Source organism: Chelonoidis abingdonii, chromosome 5 (assembly GCF_003597395.2).
Source record: "Chelonoidis abingdonii isolate Lonesome George chromosome 5, CheloAbing_2.0, whole genome shotgun sequence".
Lineage (NCBI taxonomy): Eukaryota > Metazoa > Chordata > Testudines > Testudinidae > Chelonoidis > Chelonoidis abingdonii.
This window is the reverse complement of record NC_133773.1, coordinates 4,569,889-4,588,851: the sequence shown is the minus strand read 5'-3', so window position 1 is coordinate 4,588,851 and position 18,963 is coordinate 4,569,889. Positions and strand designations below refer to the sequence as shown.

At 42.5% G+C, this 18,963-nt stretch overlaps 1 protein-coding gene across 2 annotated transcripts in view; it reads right to left on the bottom strand.

Moving 5' to 3' along the window:
• Positions 1-18,963, bottom strand: part of UBA6 (ubiquitin like modifier activating enzyme 6) — a 46,494-nt gene that overhangs the window by 12,107 nt on the left and 15,424 nt on the right. For both annotated transcript variants that reach the window (XM_032789233.2, XM_032789232.2), the window contains exons 10-25: positions 17,758-17,861; positions 16,474-16,536; positions 15,227-15,303; positions 12,719-12,785; positions 11,667-11,810; positions 11,010-11,077; positions 10,531-10,609; positions 9,351-9,431; positions 8,730-8,807; positions 6,784-6,965; positions 5,203-5,308; positions 4,457-4,546; positions 4,251-4,331; positions 2,739-2,867; positions 1,082-1,133; positions 905-968 (exon numbers count right to left, since the gene is read on the bottom strand). In XM_032789233.2, coding sequence (XP_032645124.1) covers positions 905-968; positions 1,082-1,133; positions 2,739-2,867; positions 4,251-4,331; positions 4,457-4,546; positions 5,203-5,308; positions 6,784-6,965; positions 8,730-8,807; positions 9,351-9,431; positions 10,531-10,609; positions 11,010-11,077; positions 11,667-11,810; positions 12,719-12,785; positions 15,227-15,303; positions 16,474-16,536; positions 17,758-17,861 — 1,465 coding nt within the window. The remainder of the gene's footprint in view (positions 1-904; positions 969-1,081; positions 1,134-2,738; positions 2,868-4,250; positions 4,332-4,456; positions 4,547-5,202; positions 5,309-6,783; positions 6,966-8,729; positions 8,808-9,350; positions 9,432-10,530; positions 10,610-11,009; positions 11,078-11,666; positions 11,811-12,718; positions 12,786-15,226; positions 15,304-16,473; positions 16,537-17,757; positions 17,862-18,963) is intronic.

Sequence of the window (18,963 nt, the reverse complement as noted above, 5' to 3'; positions counted from 1 at the left end):
CATTACAGGATCATTAAGGAAGTAGATGGAACACACAAGAAAAGAAGGATTTTGGCTAATCATAGCTGAGTACAATCAAAAACTATCTTGTCAAAATGTTAAAATCCTCACTGAGGGCTTGTCTTCACCACCAGGGTAAGTTGACCTAACTTACACTACTTCAGCTACATGAATAACTGCACTGCATCGATGGGAGACACTCTCCGGTCGACTTACTTTAATCTTCTCAGGGAGCTGAAGAACCGGAGTCAACCAGAGAGTGCTCTGCCATCAATTTACTGGGTCTTCAGTAGACCCGCTAAATCGACACCCGCTGCTGCAGCAGCGTAGTGAAATCAAGTCCTGACACTGCACAACTTCAAGAGAGGCCTGCGTGATTTACTTTTAGTCTTCCCCTTATTCTTGTCAGCGTCACACCAGAGAAATTCAATGAAATGCTTGTTACAGGAACTGCATACTTTTCACACGCTCAAAAGAATTCAGTCTTATAATAACTACATCCAATGCACTGCCATATATTCCCATTTGGTCCCACTTTTTAAGAGGCTGAGTTCACAAACTAGGTGAGTGTTTCCCCAAGAGGGGGGAGCAGTTTCTCAAAGCAGAAGTCGATATTTCATTTGAAAAACCTCAAGACTTTGACATGCTTCTTTTGCATGAAAACGTTGAGTTTAGTTATCTGCAACACCGAAGTCTAGCCTTGGTTACACTGAGGTTGCTATTACAGGGAAGGTGCAGGCGGCAGTGTACTCAATGCAGACCTCGCTTCTGTTTGTGTGGTCTTAGCTCAGTTCAAAACCTCAAGTTCTACAGACGACAATTTTTCTGCTGCACAAGCCTATTACATAATATCCCTCCCTTCCTCCATGTATATACAAAATATCAATAGAGGTACAATACTTACAAAGGATCACTGAATTCAAACTTTATTGGAGAAGGTGGCCTCTTTGGTGACTGCCAAAACAAACCTGGTAGTTGGAAGAATTTAAAGTGAAATCTAAGTAGTTAATAACATAGTAAAGCAATGATTTACTATATAAAGTCACATCAAGGAGAGGTATAAGTGGCTATTTATACTTACTTCCATCTTTTAACCGGGTATCAAGGGGAAAAGAATGAAGTAGTTGAAGGGCCTAGAGAAGAAACGTCGAGTATTATTAATACTCCATCATACACAAATCAGCACTTCAAAATATAAATGAAACAGAAGAGATGTCATTGTGGTGTTGTAAAGTCTTGATCCAGCTTTGTCATATTTCCCTCTGACAGAGAGAAAGTTTTCTAATCCGTTATGAAAATAAAAGAAATTTATGTACATGTAGGGCAGAGATGGGCAAACTTTTTGGCCCAAGAGCCACATCTGGGTGTGTGGAAACTGCATGTAGGGCCAGGGCAGGAGGGAGTGCAGGGTGTGGGAGGGGTGCGGTGTACAGGAAGGGGTTCAGGGCAAGGGGCTGGGACAGAGGAGGGGTGTGGGTGTATGAGGGGGCCCCGGCCCAGCACACTTACCTGGAGAAGCTCCAGGTGGCAGCAGTGCACACCGAGGCTAGGGCAGGCTCCCAGCCTGCATGCCCAACCTGGCCCAGGCCCTGCGCTTCCCCGGGAAACGACCGGCACCACGTCCTTGTGGCCCCTGGAGGAAGGGGTGTATAGGGCTCTGCGTGTTGCCATTGCCTGTGGGTTCCTCCCCTGAAGGTCCCATTGGCTGGGGACGGGGAACCGTGGCCAATGGGAGCTTCGAGAGGTACCAACAGGCAAGGGCAGTGTGCGGAGTCCTCTGCTCTGCTCTGCCCTCCCTCCCCTCTGGGCCGCAGGGATGTGGTGCCCGCCACTTCTGGGAGGGGGTGGCAATCCTGCGGGCCAGATCCAAAGCCCTGTGGGGCCGGAGCTGCCCGTGGGCCGTGGTTTGCCCACCCCTGATGTAGGGAGCTCCTTCCCAATTGCACAGAACCACAGGGTTGAAGCAATGAAAGTATTCATGCCTATCAGAAGATACAGGTGCCAACTGAATATGGGCACTCTCCAGTCTTCATCCAAAAATGTTGTGTAACACATAATTTAAGCACATTACTTATCACGCTTTCAAAACTACATCAACAAATCAGCATGTTTTAATCATCCTGTTTGCTGTATATGAGAAAACTGAGTCAGTACACCAATACAAGAAGTAAGGTGACTGCAATCTTAGTGCCATATTAAGAGTCTACTGCAACAAAAGACAGACAGGGAGGTGAGGTAGTATCTTATATTGGACCCATTTCTGTTGGTGAGAGAGACAAGCTTTCGAGCTTACACGAGCTCTTCAAAGTCAATTCACTGAAAGCATAAGCCATATTTTAATAGAAGGGCAACCTTGTGGGGCAGCAGGACTATGGTATTTATTCAGTGCATACACTGCCAAAAAATACAGTAAGTCCCACCCAAAGTTTAAGTCTAATACACTATGATAACGTGAGGATTTATAAAATTAAGTTAAAAACATCTAATAATCTATGGAAGACTATACCCAATGTGAAACCTTCTGAAGAGATGAGCTGGGTTTTGCGGTTTTTTAATTGTAGCATTTGTGGCAAAGATTTGCTGCCTGATAATTCTGGAGGAAAGAGACAGGAAACAGATCTGAAAAACTTTTTGCAAATAATTTTGGTATTTTATCCATGAGATAAATAAAAAATTCTTTTGTAAGCCTCAATTAATCAAAAGCCATTTCTCAACATTAACAGGTTTTATATACAAACCTTATGTTTAAAATACTTTTCAAATTTTATTCTTGCAAGTTCCACACACTGAGACCAATTTCGGGGTCTTCTACTGAGTGATTTGATAGCTTGAAAACAGCCTTCTAAACTCTCTCCTGACTTTATTCTCTGAACAGAAAGGGGGAATAGGAAACAGTATTAGACTGGACAAGCTCTGTTACAACCATTTAATAAAACGAAAGAGTAAATTAAACTTTGTTACCTTACTAAGAAAAGGGAAAGCGGAAATCTAATTTATGAAATATTCTTTATTCTAGGCTTCACTATTTCACTTCATGCCACCCTTTTTGCAGCTTCTGCTTTGCAATTTGTCCAAAATACTATTGCCTAACATAGCAGTTCCGAAGTTACCTGCTTGTTAGATGTTTATTCCATTTTGTTTCTATTGGCCTCAATCCAGGTTACCATGGGGTAATCAGTGCTCAGTATAGAGAATGAGTGTGCAAATCCTCTTACTGGAAGTTGCATATTAATTTACCATGCAGAAAAATGAAATTATTTACTTGGAAGCAAATTAGTTTCTTTCTAGTTTCTTCAGATTAGTTGTTGCAGCAATTCTCAGGAAGATGCCCAATATTTTCTTAATCTCAAAGGACAGTATTAAAACTCACTGCTCCCACCCATGTGTACAGCTACATATCAGCTAGAGAAGCTTTCTACACACCACTGACTCAGCTTTGGGCCACTAACTCAGACAGTGGCAGTTCAGGAAGTGGTAGAGGTGTTCCTGAGGATAAGGCTATTGTGGATATTTATAACTAATCTTATTTTGCACCCAGTCTAATCAATGATTATTAAGACTACGTTTTAGTCACAGGTATTTTTTTGTAAAAGTCATGGACAGATCACAGGCAGTAAACAAAAAACAAATTCATGGCCCGTGACCTGTCCATGGCTTTTACTAAAAATACCCATGGCTAAAACGTAGCCTTAATAATCATTGATCACATTGGTGCAAAAGAAGCAGCAGCAACATTCCCCATGCTCAGCTCCTAGGCAGAGGTGTAGCCAGCCAGCTCTGTGCACTGCCTTCACCTATACGCACCATCCCTGCAGCTCCCATTGGCTGTGGTTCCCAGTCAGCCGGAGCTGCGGAGCCAGGGCTCTAGGTGGAGGAAATACACAGAGCTGCATGGCCACGCCTCTGCCTAGCAGCTGAGCAAGGGGGATGTCTCTGCTTCTGGAGAGCCCCCCAGGTAAGCGCTGCCCACAGCCCGCTTCACCTCATCCTGTGCCCCAACCCCATATCCCCCCACACACTCAAACTCTCCTGCTGCGGGGAAGGGGAGGGGTACACATGCCATGGCGCACCGGCTGCTGCAGAAGTCACGAAAAGTCATGGAATCCATTACAAACCTACAGCCTTAATGATTATCATCACATCACAGATTCTGTATTAGGAATGAAAACAGAACTGAACTTGAATCTTGATCTTAAAACAACAGCCCATTACTTTAAGCCCCTTATTTTAATCATAACATTTATTCCTACCTGCAAGACCTCTTCTGCGGATGGGTAGGTTTGCCAAAATTTGTTAAACAATGAAGGCTTGTGAGAAAACGCACTTTCAAACTAAAAAACAAAAGCAGAACTATGGTGTTGTGCAGGTCACTATTCTTTAAGTTGATTCCCCCTTCCCCCCCGCCCACTTTTAAATACAGAAAGAATGTGTGTACCATGCAAGGCAGTACACCTACCTTATCCCTTGCCCACTGTATTGTGTGCTCAATGGCAGCTGGGAAAGATTTTAAAGTGCAAAAAGGTATTTCTTCTTCTGGTGGATCTCGCTAAATTAAAAAAAAAAAAAAGAGCAGTGTATACTGACAGACATGTTAAAGTATATTACTATCGGTACATTGTAAATGTCTGTATTATCTGTAGGCTGAACTTCAACTGACATTAAACATAAAGGCTGTTGGAGGTTGTTTATGAAAACATTACAATTAGATTGCCAGAACAAAGCTAAATTGCCACAGTGGCATTAGACGTGTCTTTACAGGCAAGAGGGATATTATAAGTAGATCTGTTTTCACTGCAACTGAAAAACAAAACTTAAAAGGCAAGAGGGTAGGAGTTCCAAAAGCAAAACTGAACCATGATACTGCATTTACATAAGGGCATCACTTCCCCATTTTCAAATAAGAACAGGTGCCAACATTTTAAGGTTATTTCAGAATTACTTTTAATTTCTGATCCCACTGTAACTGCTGGTTAAATAGAGGAAACAAAACCCTTAAAACATATTAGTTTTGGTTCTCCTCTGCAAACATCTTTAGAAAAATAATTTTTGCCACAGTTTGAAGTCTGACTTTCCAACAACAGGAGGTCACTCAAACGGGTCACTTGCATTTAAAATACACAAGAGGTAGAAAAAGTATAAGAAAAAAGGCACTTGTAGGATCAGCCACACATGGTAAGCTACTGTTACGAAAAGAGCACTTACGTGGCTGTTATAGGACTCTGTCAGATGAGGCACAATAGTTTCTGTGTGTCCTTTAGTTCCCATTGTTCCAGAGTCTAAGAGAGGACGCAGGTTTGCTACACAACGACTAAAGTGGAAACACAACATAAAAGATATCAGGGGAAAAAATCATTCAGGATCTCACTAACCTCTCTGGAGTATCTGAAATCAAGCCAAATGTCCTCAAAAAAAAAAATCTTCATGGATACTCTTTTTGCTTCTGAATGTTTCGTAAGTGAAGGATTGTTTCCTTATAACTCAAAAACTAAGTTTGCTGTCAAACCTGATGTTTTAGCCCTTGACAGTGTTTGCCCTGACTACATTCCAGACCTCTCCTTTGCGCATTCTCTGGCTGGGATTCTGTGCTTGCAAACCATCTACTGGTTGAGTTTTCCTTCACAGTGTCCTGGAGTTGGCAGGTCTCATTTTTCCTGTGGTGGACCATTCATGATACAACTCATGTCTCTCTACACTCTTCAAAAGCACCTTCATGTTTTTTCCCCATAAAGGGAAATTCTCTCCCAAATTACACTTCCCTTTAAAGTTGCAACCCTCAAACCCTTTGTATTTTAAGTTTTTATATTGTATTTATTATCCCAACACTAAATACTTTGCTGAACAGTGAGTTACATAATCTCGCTAATAACACATAGCAAGTTCAACATGGAAGTCATTGAGCCACACAAAGGGGAAACCTCATGATGCAGCATTTAAAGGTAATCACTTCTCAGACCAGAATCAATCGCATTTTTCAAGATGAACTGCAAAGGACATTGAAAATTTACATCAGTTTCTAATATCTGGGCTCAATGTTTCCATTATCCAGGCCAGGAGAGGCATTCAGTGTGCAACATGAAATGGACCTCCCTTCCCTCCATTTTCAGGAACGCCCAGGTCATGCATTATCCAACAATGTCACAGGTATCCAGTAGCCCAAACAGATTTTAAGGATATAGGAAAGACTTTAAAAAAAGACTGACAGATTGGCTCCTGAACTTGTCTTGGGCCTTGTCTCACTGAGGATTTCTATTACTTATGCCATCATAAAGGCAATGCCATTATGAACTGATTTGCACTGAAGTAGCTTATTCCTGCTTAAAACTAGGGGAAGCCACACTAGAACAAATCAATTTACTGAAGCCTTGCTTGTCTACACTAAGTGTTTCCATTAGTGCAGCTACACTAATGGATGGCCAAAGATGTAATTCTCAGCACCTCAGAGGTATTCTCCACCACCTCTTCCCTTACAGTTTTTGGCTGCTATTTCATGCCAGAGAAAACATTCTGAGACCATCCCTATTACATGCTGTCATCACTGTTTATATCAGCTAAGATGAATTTTACACACACACACACACACCACACACACACACCCCTTTTTTTTTTTTTTTTTAAAAAGGCAATCCAGTTTGTGGCCTACATTCCTCTCAAGGTCTGAAAGGCAAGACTGAGGATACTACTGTCAAGTCACATTTAAAAAAAAAACACTAGAATTGGAGGAAAAAAGATTAGGGGGAACAAAAACCAGAGGAGCAGATCTGACGCCCATCTCAACACACGTACCTGTCTATATATCGCCTTGCCTCCACATTGTCTAGAGCTGTAACAATGATGTCTTGCTTGGTGTAGAATTCATCATTGTAAATGTTCTCAGTGGCTGGACACACTTTATTAAGATACGGCTCTATCTTTAACTGAGGATTGATGTTCAGGGTTGCTGCTGCTGCAGTATAGCTTTTAGGTTTCTAATCAAATGAAAAATGTGTTTATTTTATGTTTATTCATTCTAAAACCAAGAGTCAAGGTGGCTAGATTTAGGTCACGAAAGTTCCTCCAGGATTGCAGATTAAACAACCATTCAATGTATAAAATGTATAAATCTGAACCGCACCGCTGAAAATGAGGAAATAAAAAGTTAGACAGGAAACCAAGTTATGGTTACTCAAGAGATGAGCTCTTCACCTTTAATCATCCTATTCATCCAAAACAGGCTGTGAAAGATCTGCTCTGAGGGCCTGGCCAAACCCAATCCAGACTAGATGCAATACGGGTGGTTTGGGGAAGTTGGAGACAAAGCATCTACAGCAGGCGTGGGCAAACTATGGCCCAGAGGCTGCATCCAGCCCTCCAGACATTTTAATCCGGCCCTCGAGCTCCAGCCAGGGAGCAGGGTCAGGGGCTTGCCCCACTCTGCGTGGCTCCTGGAAGCAGCAGCATGTCCCCACTCCAGCTCCTACATACAGGGGCAGCCAGGGGGTTCCACACCCTGCCCCTGTCCCAAGCACCACCCCTGCAGCTCCCATTGGCCAGGAACTGCGGCCAATGGGAGCTGCAGGGGTGGCGCCTGTGGACGAGGCAGTGCGCAGAACTGCCTGGCCGTGCATTCGCATAGGAGCTGGAGGGAGGACATGCCACTGTTACTGGGAGCTGCTTGAGGTAAGCACCGCCTGGAACCTGCACCCCTGACCCTCTCCTGTGCTCCAACTCCCTGCCCCAGAGCAGCCCTGATCCCTTTCCCACCCTCTGAATCTCTCAGTCCTAGCCTAGAGCACCCTGTACTCCCAACTCCTCATCCCCAGCACACCCCAGCCAGAGCCCTCACCCCCTCCCACACCCGAACCCCCAATTTAGTGAGCATTCATGGCCTGCCAATTAATTTCTATACCCAGATGTGACCCTTGGGTCAAAAAGTTTGCCCACCCCTGATCTATAGAATAGGGTAGAGATGGTGTCTGCCCCTATTACTGCAGTAGACTTTCTGCTTGTGGTGCTTTTGAATCCCCGATTGCCCCTAGGTAGCATCTGTGGCTAAAAGTACATTTCAGTTGCATATAGGCAGGAAAATGTGACCAGTGCTTACCCAAAGTAGACCTCAAACAATAACCAATAGCACTGTGATTTCAAAACTGAATTATTGAAATGTCATCTACAGGAGGCTGACCTCAAAGGTCACAGTAAAATACTATTATCCGCATAACTGACAGCATTAACTGGGGGGAATAGTTAAGACAGCGTATATTTATATGCAAAGATGCACACTGGCAAGCTAGTTGATTTGACCATTATGAACTCCAAATTAAAACATCTAGCATCATAACTCCAGGGTCTCCATACCAATATTTCAGAAAGTCATGGCGAAAGTGTTTAAAGCAGACTATCATTTTATCATTAATTCTGTTCATAATTCTCATCACTCTCAGTGGCCTGCAAAAGGTCTTTGTTCTGATTCTTCACTCACAGCTATGTAAAGGAAGAATAACTTCACTGAAGTCAGTGGAGCGACACAGGTGTATATGAGTGGAGATTTAGGCCCTTTGAGTCCATTAAACTGGTGTTAACATAAATAATAAATTTAGATGTATGAATAAGTCTAAATATTAGATTTAGTATTGTTAAAGTCCATTCCTCTCCTCCCCCCGGTTTCTCAAAGACTCCTTTCTTTGCACACAAATATTTATATGCTTAAGCTAAGGTCTCACAGTGGGTAATGATGCAAAAAGAAAGTCTACCTGTATATGATGGGGTCGAAAAAGAAACTGCCTGTTCAAGTTGGATTTCTCTATCAAGTCTGGATCTGTAATTGTGACCTACAGCAAGAAGGAAAAAAAGAACCACTGAAATTAGAAATTAAGTGTGCTGATCAGCACTGCTCTTTTTGTAAAATCTAGTTTCCAGTGTTAAAATAAGATTGACAGATGGTAACATGAGCATTAAGACTGTTACAACAATCTATTTTAATATCTTAGATTTTAAAACAAATTATTTCCCAAGAGTGCTGCTCATGAGTTCTACTTTCAAATCACACATGAACATCCCAATTTACACGCAACTCTCTTCCTCCTACCCAAGAACTCAATCCAAAACAAGACTAACTCCTTAATAAGACTACAATGGGATACAATTTTTATTTTAAATATGCAACTGTAAGAGGGTATTTAAACTGGTTTTCATTATAAACAATCCTCTTTAAAAGAGGAAAAAAAATGAGACAAGCACACATCTCTGTACACCATCATCGCTTTCCCCGGATAGTCTCCAATACATTCAAAGCATGCCATATTTACAATAAACCCTGTCTTATGTTATTGTTTAGATACATAATGGCAAGCTAATGTGTGCATAAAACTTACCATGCCTTTGTCTCGGCCACTACCAACACCAAGAAGTGCAAAATTTTTTAACATTTCACAGCCTATTGCTCCACACCCAACCTAAAGAAAATACAGTTATAGTGGTCAATGCCATCATTTTATTTCTATCACTTAAAAAAATAAGAGGGGACTTCATAACATAAGATTAGCTGAAAAAGTATATAAGTTACAGTAAATATCGAGGTGAAATTCAAAATGCAGATGTTTAGCTACAAAAGTCCTGAATGATCTAGGCCCCAGTTATCAGAGACACCATATGACCTGCTACAACAATTTCACGCAGAAGGAACGCTCCAACCATTTAAATGAAGGGTGAAACCATCAAGAACTAGGGGGAGTATATTCTTTTTGGCAAACCATCAACTCGATGCCAAATATACAACTAAACCCTAACCTAGCCACTCTCTGAGTGACATTCAAGACATTGTTCTATCAGGCTTTTCACTAACTTGCCTGACATCTTTTATACTAGCTTCTAGCTACTTCCATGCATTCTCTGAGAAAAATTAGGTTGGCTGCTATGATGGACTGCAAAGCAGGAAAGATTATGTTCTGAGCTGTTTTATGAGAAGTAGCCCAGAAACCAAAGCAGTGGACATCTCATAAATACTACCATTAAAGTTTACCCAGTTAGGGTGGTTAGATGACCTTTCTGGACAACTACAAATAGATTTTCTCCAAATCACTCTTCATTTCTTGCTCCAAGATTTTCTCCAAAGATTTAAAACATCTTGTATTAATAAGACTTGTTTTCCACATACAGACACAGTTCCTTTATATTCAGGACATTATGAAGCACCACAGCAGGAACCAAACTGTCATTCTAAAAGTTATAATTTTGCAATGCATTCTTTGTATATTTTTATTCCTTTACTCATTAAGACCTTGATCTTCAAGGAAGTCCACATGACCAGTGTCTCATTGTATACAGCTCCTTGCAGGTTCAAGGCATCATTTACACAATTCAGTAATTTACAATGGATCTCTTAGATATTAATGTATCTTACTGAGAATCTACTTTTACTTTTGAATGGTTATCTGGCCAGTTATTCATGTAACCACTACAGCTCTGGCTAATTTGAGGACAATTATAATTACTTGCACCATAATATACAACAGTTCACGTAACACATTACTTCATATCATAAGCCAAACTTACCAGGAAAACATTCAACTTGTGCAGCTTTTGACACAGAGACTCTCCAATGCAAACTCTCAAGGCATCATATTTATCTCCCCTGTGCAGACACATTCAGATAAAGCGGGAAAACAGTAAGGCAAGAGTGATACTAACCTACATATGATAAATGGCATATATTGTGCTTCAATATTAGCTAAGAAAATGAGGTGAAAACTTCCCCACAACTCATACAGTCTCAGGACTCATTACTTAGTCCTGCCGTGAATGCAGGGGACTGGACTAGATGACCTCTGGAGGTCTCTTCCAGTTCTATGCTTCTGTGATTTTAAAAATAAGATATGCCCACCTAGGGAACATTTCCTCTAACTGATTAAAAAAATGTGCAGTTAAAGTATGTACTGAAGTATTACTAGGTTAAAATCTTAAAAACTGGATTGCATGCTCACAAATGATTCAGTACATAAAACACTATTACATTTAGAATATTTCAGCTTTACCTTGGGAGGAATTCTTCACAACTGGTCTTGTCTAGAGATACAGCAATATCCAATGCATCAATATACAGCTAAGGGGGAAGAAATAATTTGATCACATGAAAATACTTCAGATTAATGTGTAAATGTATTTGATTTAGAAGGCGACAATTAGGAATGCACACTTTCTGTGTACAATATGTAGCCATGAAAATTAGGAAAATTAAATATGGAAGACAAAGGCTAAATCTCTACTGTCAATATACAATTAAATAGCATCATTAACTTGGGAGTTATTTTTCCTAGCTACTAAAAGTTTATAATGAACTTGAAAATAAACGTTTATGCCAGAGAAAAAGCTGGTATGTTCATAGCATTCAGATGTCTCTTTTGATCTATGACAGTTATTTCACTTATCCAGTCCTTTTGAAAGTAGTTCCCAATGAGTCTCGGACTGTTTTTAACCAAACTGCATTCTAGAGGCCAGTCCCAACATCCCTGGCAGCACCATTCTTATCTACAGTAGTTCAAGTTAGCATACATCATATATTACACCTTCACACCGACAATGATAACAGTAAGTGTCTATGCTTGCCTTCAATTTCAGCATGTGGAAACAACCTCCATACCCTCTGCCATGTGTTAATAAAGCTAAACATCAGAACAAGAGAAAAAACTTACCCACTGCTGCAAAGGAGAAAATTTTCCCGTTACTGCTTTCAAGACTTCTTGGCTAGCAACACCACCTATTGCTGCAGCAAGGGGAGCTAGAAATCCCTGAGCAGTCCTAGAGAGCCATTTCACTATGTCTGCATTCACTTGAGGCTGAAAGATAATCCACAGTAAAGAGGATTTTATGAATTTCTCCCAGAAATGAAAAATATTCTGTGCTTGTGAGACAGTGCTATCAATCAGGCAACGACATGTACTTTTTATCCAGAAGATAGGAACAGCAGAGTCAACCCTGACCCAAAGGTACCAGCACTTCTAGAAGTGACAGTATTTCAAGTCTCCATACCCATTCAACCTCTGGCTTTTATCATCATCCAACTCTTCTGACAATGGAGCCAACAGATGTGGTTTTCCTATGGGGGAAGAGACACTGAAGTGGCTGAAGCCCTACAGATTAAGGAAGTATGCCCTACAATCCTAGAAGAAGGCCTGCCATTCTTAGGCATGACATCGTGGGGATTCCAGGGCCAACGGGAACAGCCACTGTGAGGCCAGTTCATCTAATAGCCACCCAGACTTCCAAAAGTAAACCCATATTGGATTTAATCATGTTTTAATCAGCACTAGCTCCCTCTCGCTATGCTTCCTAAACAGGGGATGGTCCAAACATGCAGGCAAAAGCAAACGGCGGACAGGATGGAAGGAAAGAGGTTTCTAGGGAGTATCCTACATAGCCCAGAACCGCACAAGACTCAAGATCCAGGGGCAATGGAGCCTGGTTTCCATATTAGACTCAAGGGAATGTCCCGCCTGTATGAGGCCAAACCCACCTGAGGAAAGGATGCATAGTTCTCTTTTCCTGCAGCAGGAGCTGTAGGTTTAAAATCCATCAAAAGAATACCAACAAAAGCTGGGTCAAGGGCCAGAAACTAAAGCAAGGCAGGTATACATGTATTTAAAATTATCTATAACAAAAGCTCTTAAGAATATTAATCACATTCACACTATAACCACCTGCATAACACTGTAGAGTAATTGCAACTTAGCTAAGAGCTACTCACTTTGCTTTCCAGTGTTTTACTTATGGATACTGCTATTTTCAACATCTCCTCAGCATCCTGAAGGCATCTAAATCCCAGGACAAAAACACCAACAAAAGCTTAATAGTAAAGATTTTTTTCCATGAATACGAACATAGAAGAACAATTCCCTGCACAAAAAGCCAGGAAGCAAACTCAAGAAATGTGTCTAGTTTTTGACTGTAAAAGTGCTCAAAATACATCTTAAAAACTGTAATATTTAGTTCAAAAATAGGTGTCTTTACTGGTTATGTCTACACAAAAGGTTTTAATGTTGGTATTTTAGCTCTGACAATATAAGCTTAGAACACCACCTGAAGCTGGACTCCTAAAGCAGGGATGGGCAAACCTTTTGGCCTGAGGGCCACATCTGGGTATGGAAATTGTATGGCAAGCCATGAATGCTCACGAATTGGGGGTTGGGGTGGGACCAGAAATGAGGAGTTCAGGGTGCAGGAGGGGGCTCCGGGCTGGGGTAGGGGATTGGGGTGCAGGAGGGGGTGAGGACTCCGGCTGGAGAAGTGGGCTCTGGGGTGGGGCCAGGGATGAGGGGATTGGAGTGCAGGAGGGGGCATCAGGCTGGGGCAGAGGGTTTTAACGTATAGGAGGGGGCTCCAGGCTGAAGCTGGGGGCTGGAATGCGGGGTAGGGGAGGTGAGTGGTTTGGAGTGCAGGAGGGTGCTCCAGGCTCAGACCAACGGATTCAGAGGGCAGGAGGGGGATTATGGCTGGGGCAGGGGGTTGGGGCTGTGACAGACCCAGGCCAGTGGGGTACAGGAGTCTGGTAGAGGACAAATATACTGGTCACTAGTTGAGTAGTTTTCTGTTCCTTGAGTGACCAGAGCAGGGGCTCCACTAGAGTAATCAGGAACCTGCTAGAACCAATTCAGGCAGATAAACTGAACACCTGCAACCAATCAAGACAGGCTAATCAGGGCACCTGGGTTTAAAAAGGAGCTCACTCCAGTCAGGGGGGGAGGAGCCAGAGGAGAGGAACTGGGTGTGAGGAGCTGGGAGTAAGAGGGTATGCTGCTGGAGGACTAAGGAGTACAAGCGTTATCAGACACCAGGAGGAAGATCCTTTGGTGAGGATAAAGAAGGCGTTTGGAGGAGGCCATGGGGAAGTAGCCCAAGGAGTTGTAGCTGTCATGCAGCTGTTGCAGGAGGCACTATAGACAGCTGCAATCCACAGGGCCCTGGGCTGGAACCCGGAGTAGAGGGCAGGCCCGGGTTCCCTCCAAACCTCCCAACTCCTGATCAGACACAGGAGGAGTTGACCCAGACTGTGGGGAAGATCACTGAGGTGAGGAAATCTGCCAATAAGCGCAGGACCCACCAAGGTAGAGGAGGAACTTTGTCACAGGGCATAGGAGGTGGTCAGGGGTGCAGGCTCCGGGTGGCCTTTATCTCAAGCAGCTTGCGAAAGCAGCAGCAGCATGTCCCCCCTCCGGCTCCTACATGGAGGCGCAGCCAGGCGGCTCTGCGTGCTCTCCCGTCCGCAGATGCTGCCCCCGCAGCTCCCAGAAGCAGTGGCATGTCCCCTCTCCGGCTCCTATGCAGAGGCGTGGCCAGGAGGCTCTGCACACTGCCCCATCTGCCCCCGCAGCTCGCGGAAGCAGCGGTACGTCCCCCCCTGGCTCCTACATGGAGATGCGGTGCCAGCCAGGCAGCTCTGCATGCTGCCCCATCCACAGAGACCACCCCCACACCTCCCATGGGCCGCAGTTTCCAGCCAATGGGAGCTGCAGAGACGGCACTTGGGGCAGGGGCAGCATGCGAAGCCCCCTGGCTGCCCCTACATGTAGGAGCCGGAGGGAAGACATGCCACTGCATCTGGGAGCCGCACAGAGCCACAGCATGCACGGAGTGGGACAAGCCCCCAACGCCGATACCCATCTGGAGCACCAAAGCGGGGAAAGCCCCTGACCCTGCTCCCTGGCAGGAGCTCAAGGGGGCGGATTAAAATGCGGCCTGCAGTTTGCCCACCCGTCTCTTAAAGGCTACTTATGTTTGTATGTGTTCAGGGACTTAATTATATGAATTTATTAGTGGTAAAAGGTGAGACTAAAATTCTCTCTTTATCCATGCAAGACCTATGGGATCACATAGTGCAGTGGCAGTGCAAGCTTCTGCACACTGCTCCATTAATGGGAAACCATCATGATATACAGGGATGGCCACTGAAGAAAAAGTAGTTAGATATCTGGCCTCTCCTGGTGAGACTGACAATGAGATGCCAGATAGCGGAGTGGTTTTTGAGTGTGTCATGGACTAAGACCAAACTCATTAATAACTGTTCAGTGGCATACCCATAGATTGTTACTTTCTATCATTACTAAACTGGCCTTGATTTGAACTCATGATCTAGAGATGAAAAACTCCAGGTACCTCACCAGTAACACAATCCATCACATTCCCCTGCAATAGTCTGATATTGGAAATGAAACAAATTAATCATCAGAAGATAAACACGGTATTCAAATGACATTACCCAATGTTCGGCATGCGACCAAAGTTTTCCTGGAACTGGTTCAGTGCAAGCATGGCAGTGTGAATTTGCAAAGGTGCCTGTTAAGGAAGAGGAGATGTCTGATTTACACAGAACTAATTCATGGCTAACTCAGGGCTCATCTATACAGTGCAGAAAAGCACACCAGAGGGATATAAGTTGTACAATGCTCTAAAGTGTTAAACTCTAACTGCCCTAGCTAGACCCTGCTGATGCGCTCTAAAATGTACCTAGTGCACGTTGATATAGTCCCATTTGAAAGAGTACTATGTTAACATGCATTAGGAACCTTTCAAAGCACATCAGCAGGATTCACCCAAAACAGTTAAAGCACAACACTTTAAAGCACTCTAGAATTTACACCTCTCTGGTGCGCACTGTGTACACAAACCCTCAGAGGACACTGCCAAATAAATACTTTTTTATAGTTAAGTTTAAACTTTCCTTCCCCCCGGCCTCACATTTTGGTCCTTTTTCTAGATGGCAAACATTTTTCCACAGTGTTCTGAAAGTTTTGTTAGCTATCTTCTTGCTGGAGCACAGGTGAAGGTCAAAATTAACACTTCAGCTCTAACAAGAAGAGTTTGAATGCAAGGCTTTCCAGTACCTAATAAAGCAAATGATAGTTACATTACCCAATACAAAAGCCAAACACTAGTTGTCAAGAAAGGAAAGCCCCAGAAGAAAAGAGGAAAAAAAAATGAAGTGTGGGATGGAATCACCAGTGCAAATGTTTTGATTCAACATTTAAATGGGATTAAAGTTGTGCAAGTTGGGGGTCCATAGTATGTTACTAAATCAGTGGTAGGAAGATGATAACACTAGATTCAAGTACTAGTGAGGCAGTTTTAACATTCAGTATATAGGGAGCTCTCAGATTTCAAGCAGCAGAAATCATTGATTAGTAGCCTTAGCCAATCACTGAATAGTATACCTTGCAGTTAGATATTTATATGAAAAATGAGACTTCTTAACAAGTTATTGAATTTGGCTCTTACATTTTCCCACAAAATCTCGAACAGGACTTCTGGGTCAAGAGCTTTTACAACAATAAATGTTTATAACACATACATTTTATGTTACCATTTCACACTGAGACCCCCTTCGCCTTTCTACTCCATACTTTCCAATACACTCACATTCAACCAATACAAAATTAGACAGATATGAAACTTCATATTGCAAAATTATGGGATATTTAGTCTTAAAAAAATCCACATGCTAATTACCTCAGGTTTGCTAAAATCTGCAAGAAGGTAAGTTGGGTTTTTTAACTGCTTCTCCAGCCGTTCCTAGAAGAAAACAAGATCTCCTGAACAGAATGTATTACACTTATTTACTTACATGTCCTGTTCTATTGTGGGGCAATGAATGGGACAACAATGGTGACTGATCTCTAACTCCACACATGAAGCACTGAAATCTACACATAACTTCTTTTCGGTGTTCTCATCTCTATTACTCTTCATTTCACTAATGCTACAGAAGTTAATGTATTTCTACTTTTGCTCAAAGAGTTTCTATAAATGACATCTGCAGCTATGTTAGATATCCAATTGGCTATACCTATTCCAGCAATACTTCTGCCTGTCAGTTATTGGTGATTCTACACCAGCGGCCAGTTCTGTGATGGTTTTGTAAGTGCACAAGGAAAGACTAGATAAATGCACTTGTGTATCATTGAGTGGTGACTTACAGGATGGACCACCCACCACATGAAATGCTATTTCTGGTTGTCCATTAGGAGCTCTTGGAATCCTCTGGGAATAAACAATTTAAAGGAATGGAAAGTGCAAAATTTGAACTCAGGTCTCCAGGGGTGATAAGCCAGTGCACTGTTCCATTGCACCATCTAGCTACCATTCACACTTGATAGGAGCAGAAACAACAAAATCAGAGAACAGTTGAGCAGTTAAGATTATATGCAAAGAATCTGGTGTAGAACCCAGACTAAACAAACAATTTAAAGGAAAAGTGTGTGTATGTCCAGGGGGACGGGGGAGGAGGGAGTGCCAAGGCAACGCAGTGGGGAGAGGACACTAACCTTTCACTTCTAGAGACGTGGGGTAGTAATTTGGGCTTGCCACAAAACAAGTGACCATGTGCAGAGTTAACAGTGAAAATGCTATACATATTCACATACATCTTGTTCTCTCAGTATGCTGCTGAAAGCACTACATATTCTCCAACAGCCCAGCCAAGAGGTATTCTTACAACATTCCCTTGTGCTAGGGTTAAGAAGGAGGCTTATCAAACATTCAGATTTACTGGACTGATGAACAACAAATTTAAGTTGAAGTTTTCAGGCTTCTCTGCAGTTGAATAATGAAATTACTATTTTTCTGACCGTATGGGGGCGGGGGTACCATGTTAGCCAAAAAGTTACCTGTCCTTTCATCCTATTTATACCTTCTACATATACCTTTATCTGCAAACACTCAATTCTCATTCCACTTTTTTAAAAACACACTTCCATTTAGAAGAAAAACATGCTGCACCAAGACAACACTTACAAAGCGAAATATTTTGGGTGTCTTTACTTGGACAGCTATGCCTCCATGTAAGTAAGGCTCCATATCTGAAGTATCACCAATGCTGAAAGAATAAGGTGACACCACTGAAAAGATAAAAGGTTAATCGTTATTTTGGTGACGATGTCACATAATAAGCAGCTTAGGTACATACAGTTATTCCATTTCTCAGGAATGTATGTTATTTCTGCTAATACTTCTACTCACTCATTGCTTCTTGTCAGGTTGTAATTGCTATAGTTCAACCCTATGACAAAACCATGATGGTCAGTGTAGTTTACCCATTTTTCAACATTTCATGTCTTTTCCCAGGTATGGGCCTAAAGCATTAGTTTAAAATAATTTGTTATATAGACACACACAAACACACACACCCTTTTAAACTGTAAGGAACTTTCGTTATCAGTTTAGCCGTAAAGGAACAGGAAATATGAAGTATGGGTTTCCCCGGGACTGGACAATTAGAGCAACACAATTTAGCCCAATCAATACTCACTTAATTTTGTACTATCAACCAAGCTCAGCACCATAGCAGAATAACATGGAAACAGAGGCAGGAACTTTTGCAAAGCAGCTGGAGCACTTAAGGGCAAAAACCAGGGCTTTGTCAAAAATTCATTCATCAAAACACCATTTAGTTATGGAAGAATATTGTTAGGGAATAAGCATCAGTAAGGCTATGATTTCGGCACAGAAATTGTTAGTAAATTTCATGGTAGAGGTGGAGGGGGGAATCTGTACATCACAAAAAAGTCAGCAAATAATGTAGTTTTTGCTACGTCAACACACACAAGGTGAAAGGTAAAGCTGGGGGGCGGGAGGGAAGAGGGGTTTGGATTGCAAACCTACCCACCCTGCATTCACTGCAGGGCTGGGCCTGACTCCCTGCTAGGGGCATTGAGACTTGGCACATGGGGTCACAGCACCACTCAGGTTTGGCCTGTCTACCCCTCCATCTCCATGGGGCTGATGAGCCAAACCTGAGTGGTGCTGTGATCCCATACATCAGGTAGCAGTGCCACTCAGTTTGGGGGCCTAATTAAATGTAGTTTTACATTCATTTTCAAGATTTCAAGGACTGAATTCAAATGCACGATTTCCATGACATCCATGCTAAAACTGTAGCCCTAAGCATCAGGGTACTTTAGCCAACTGGAAAACAAAGGCAGAAAGAGGGACTTGGGGAGA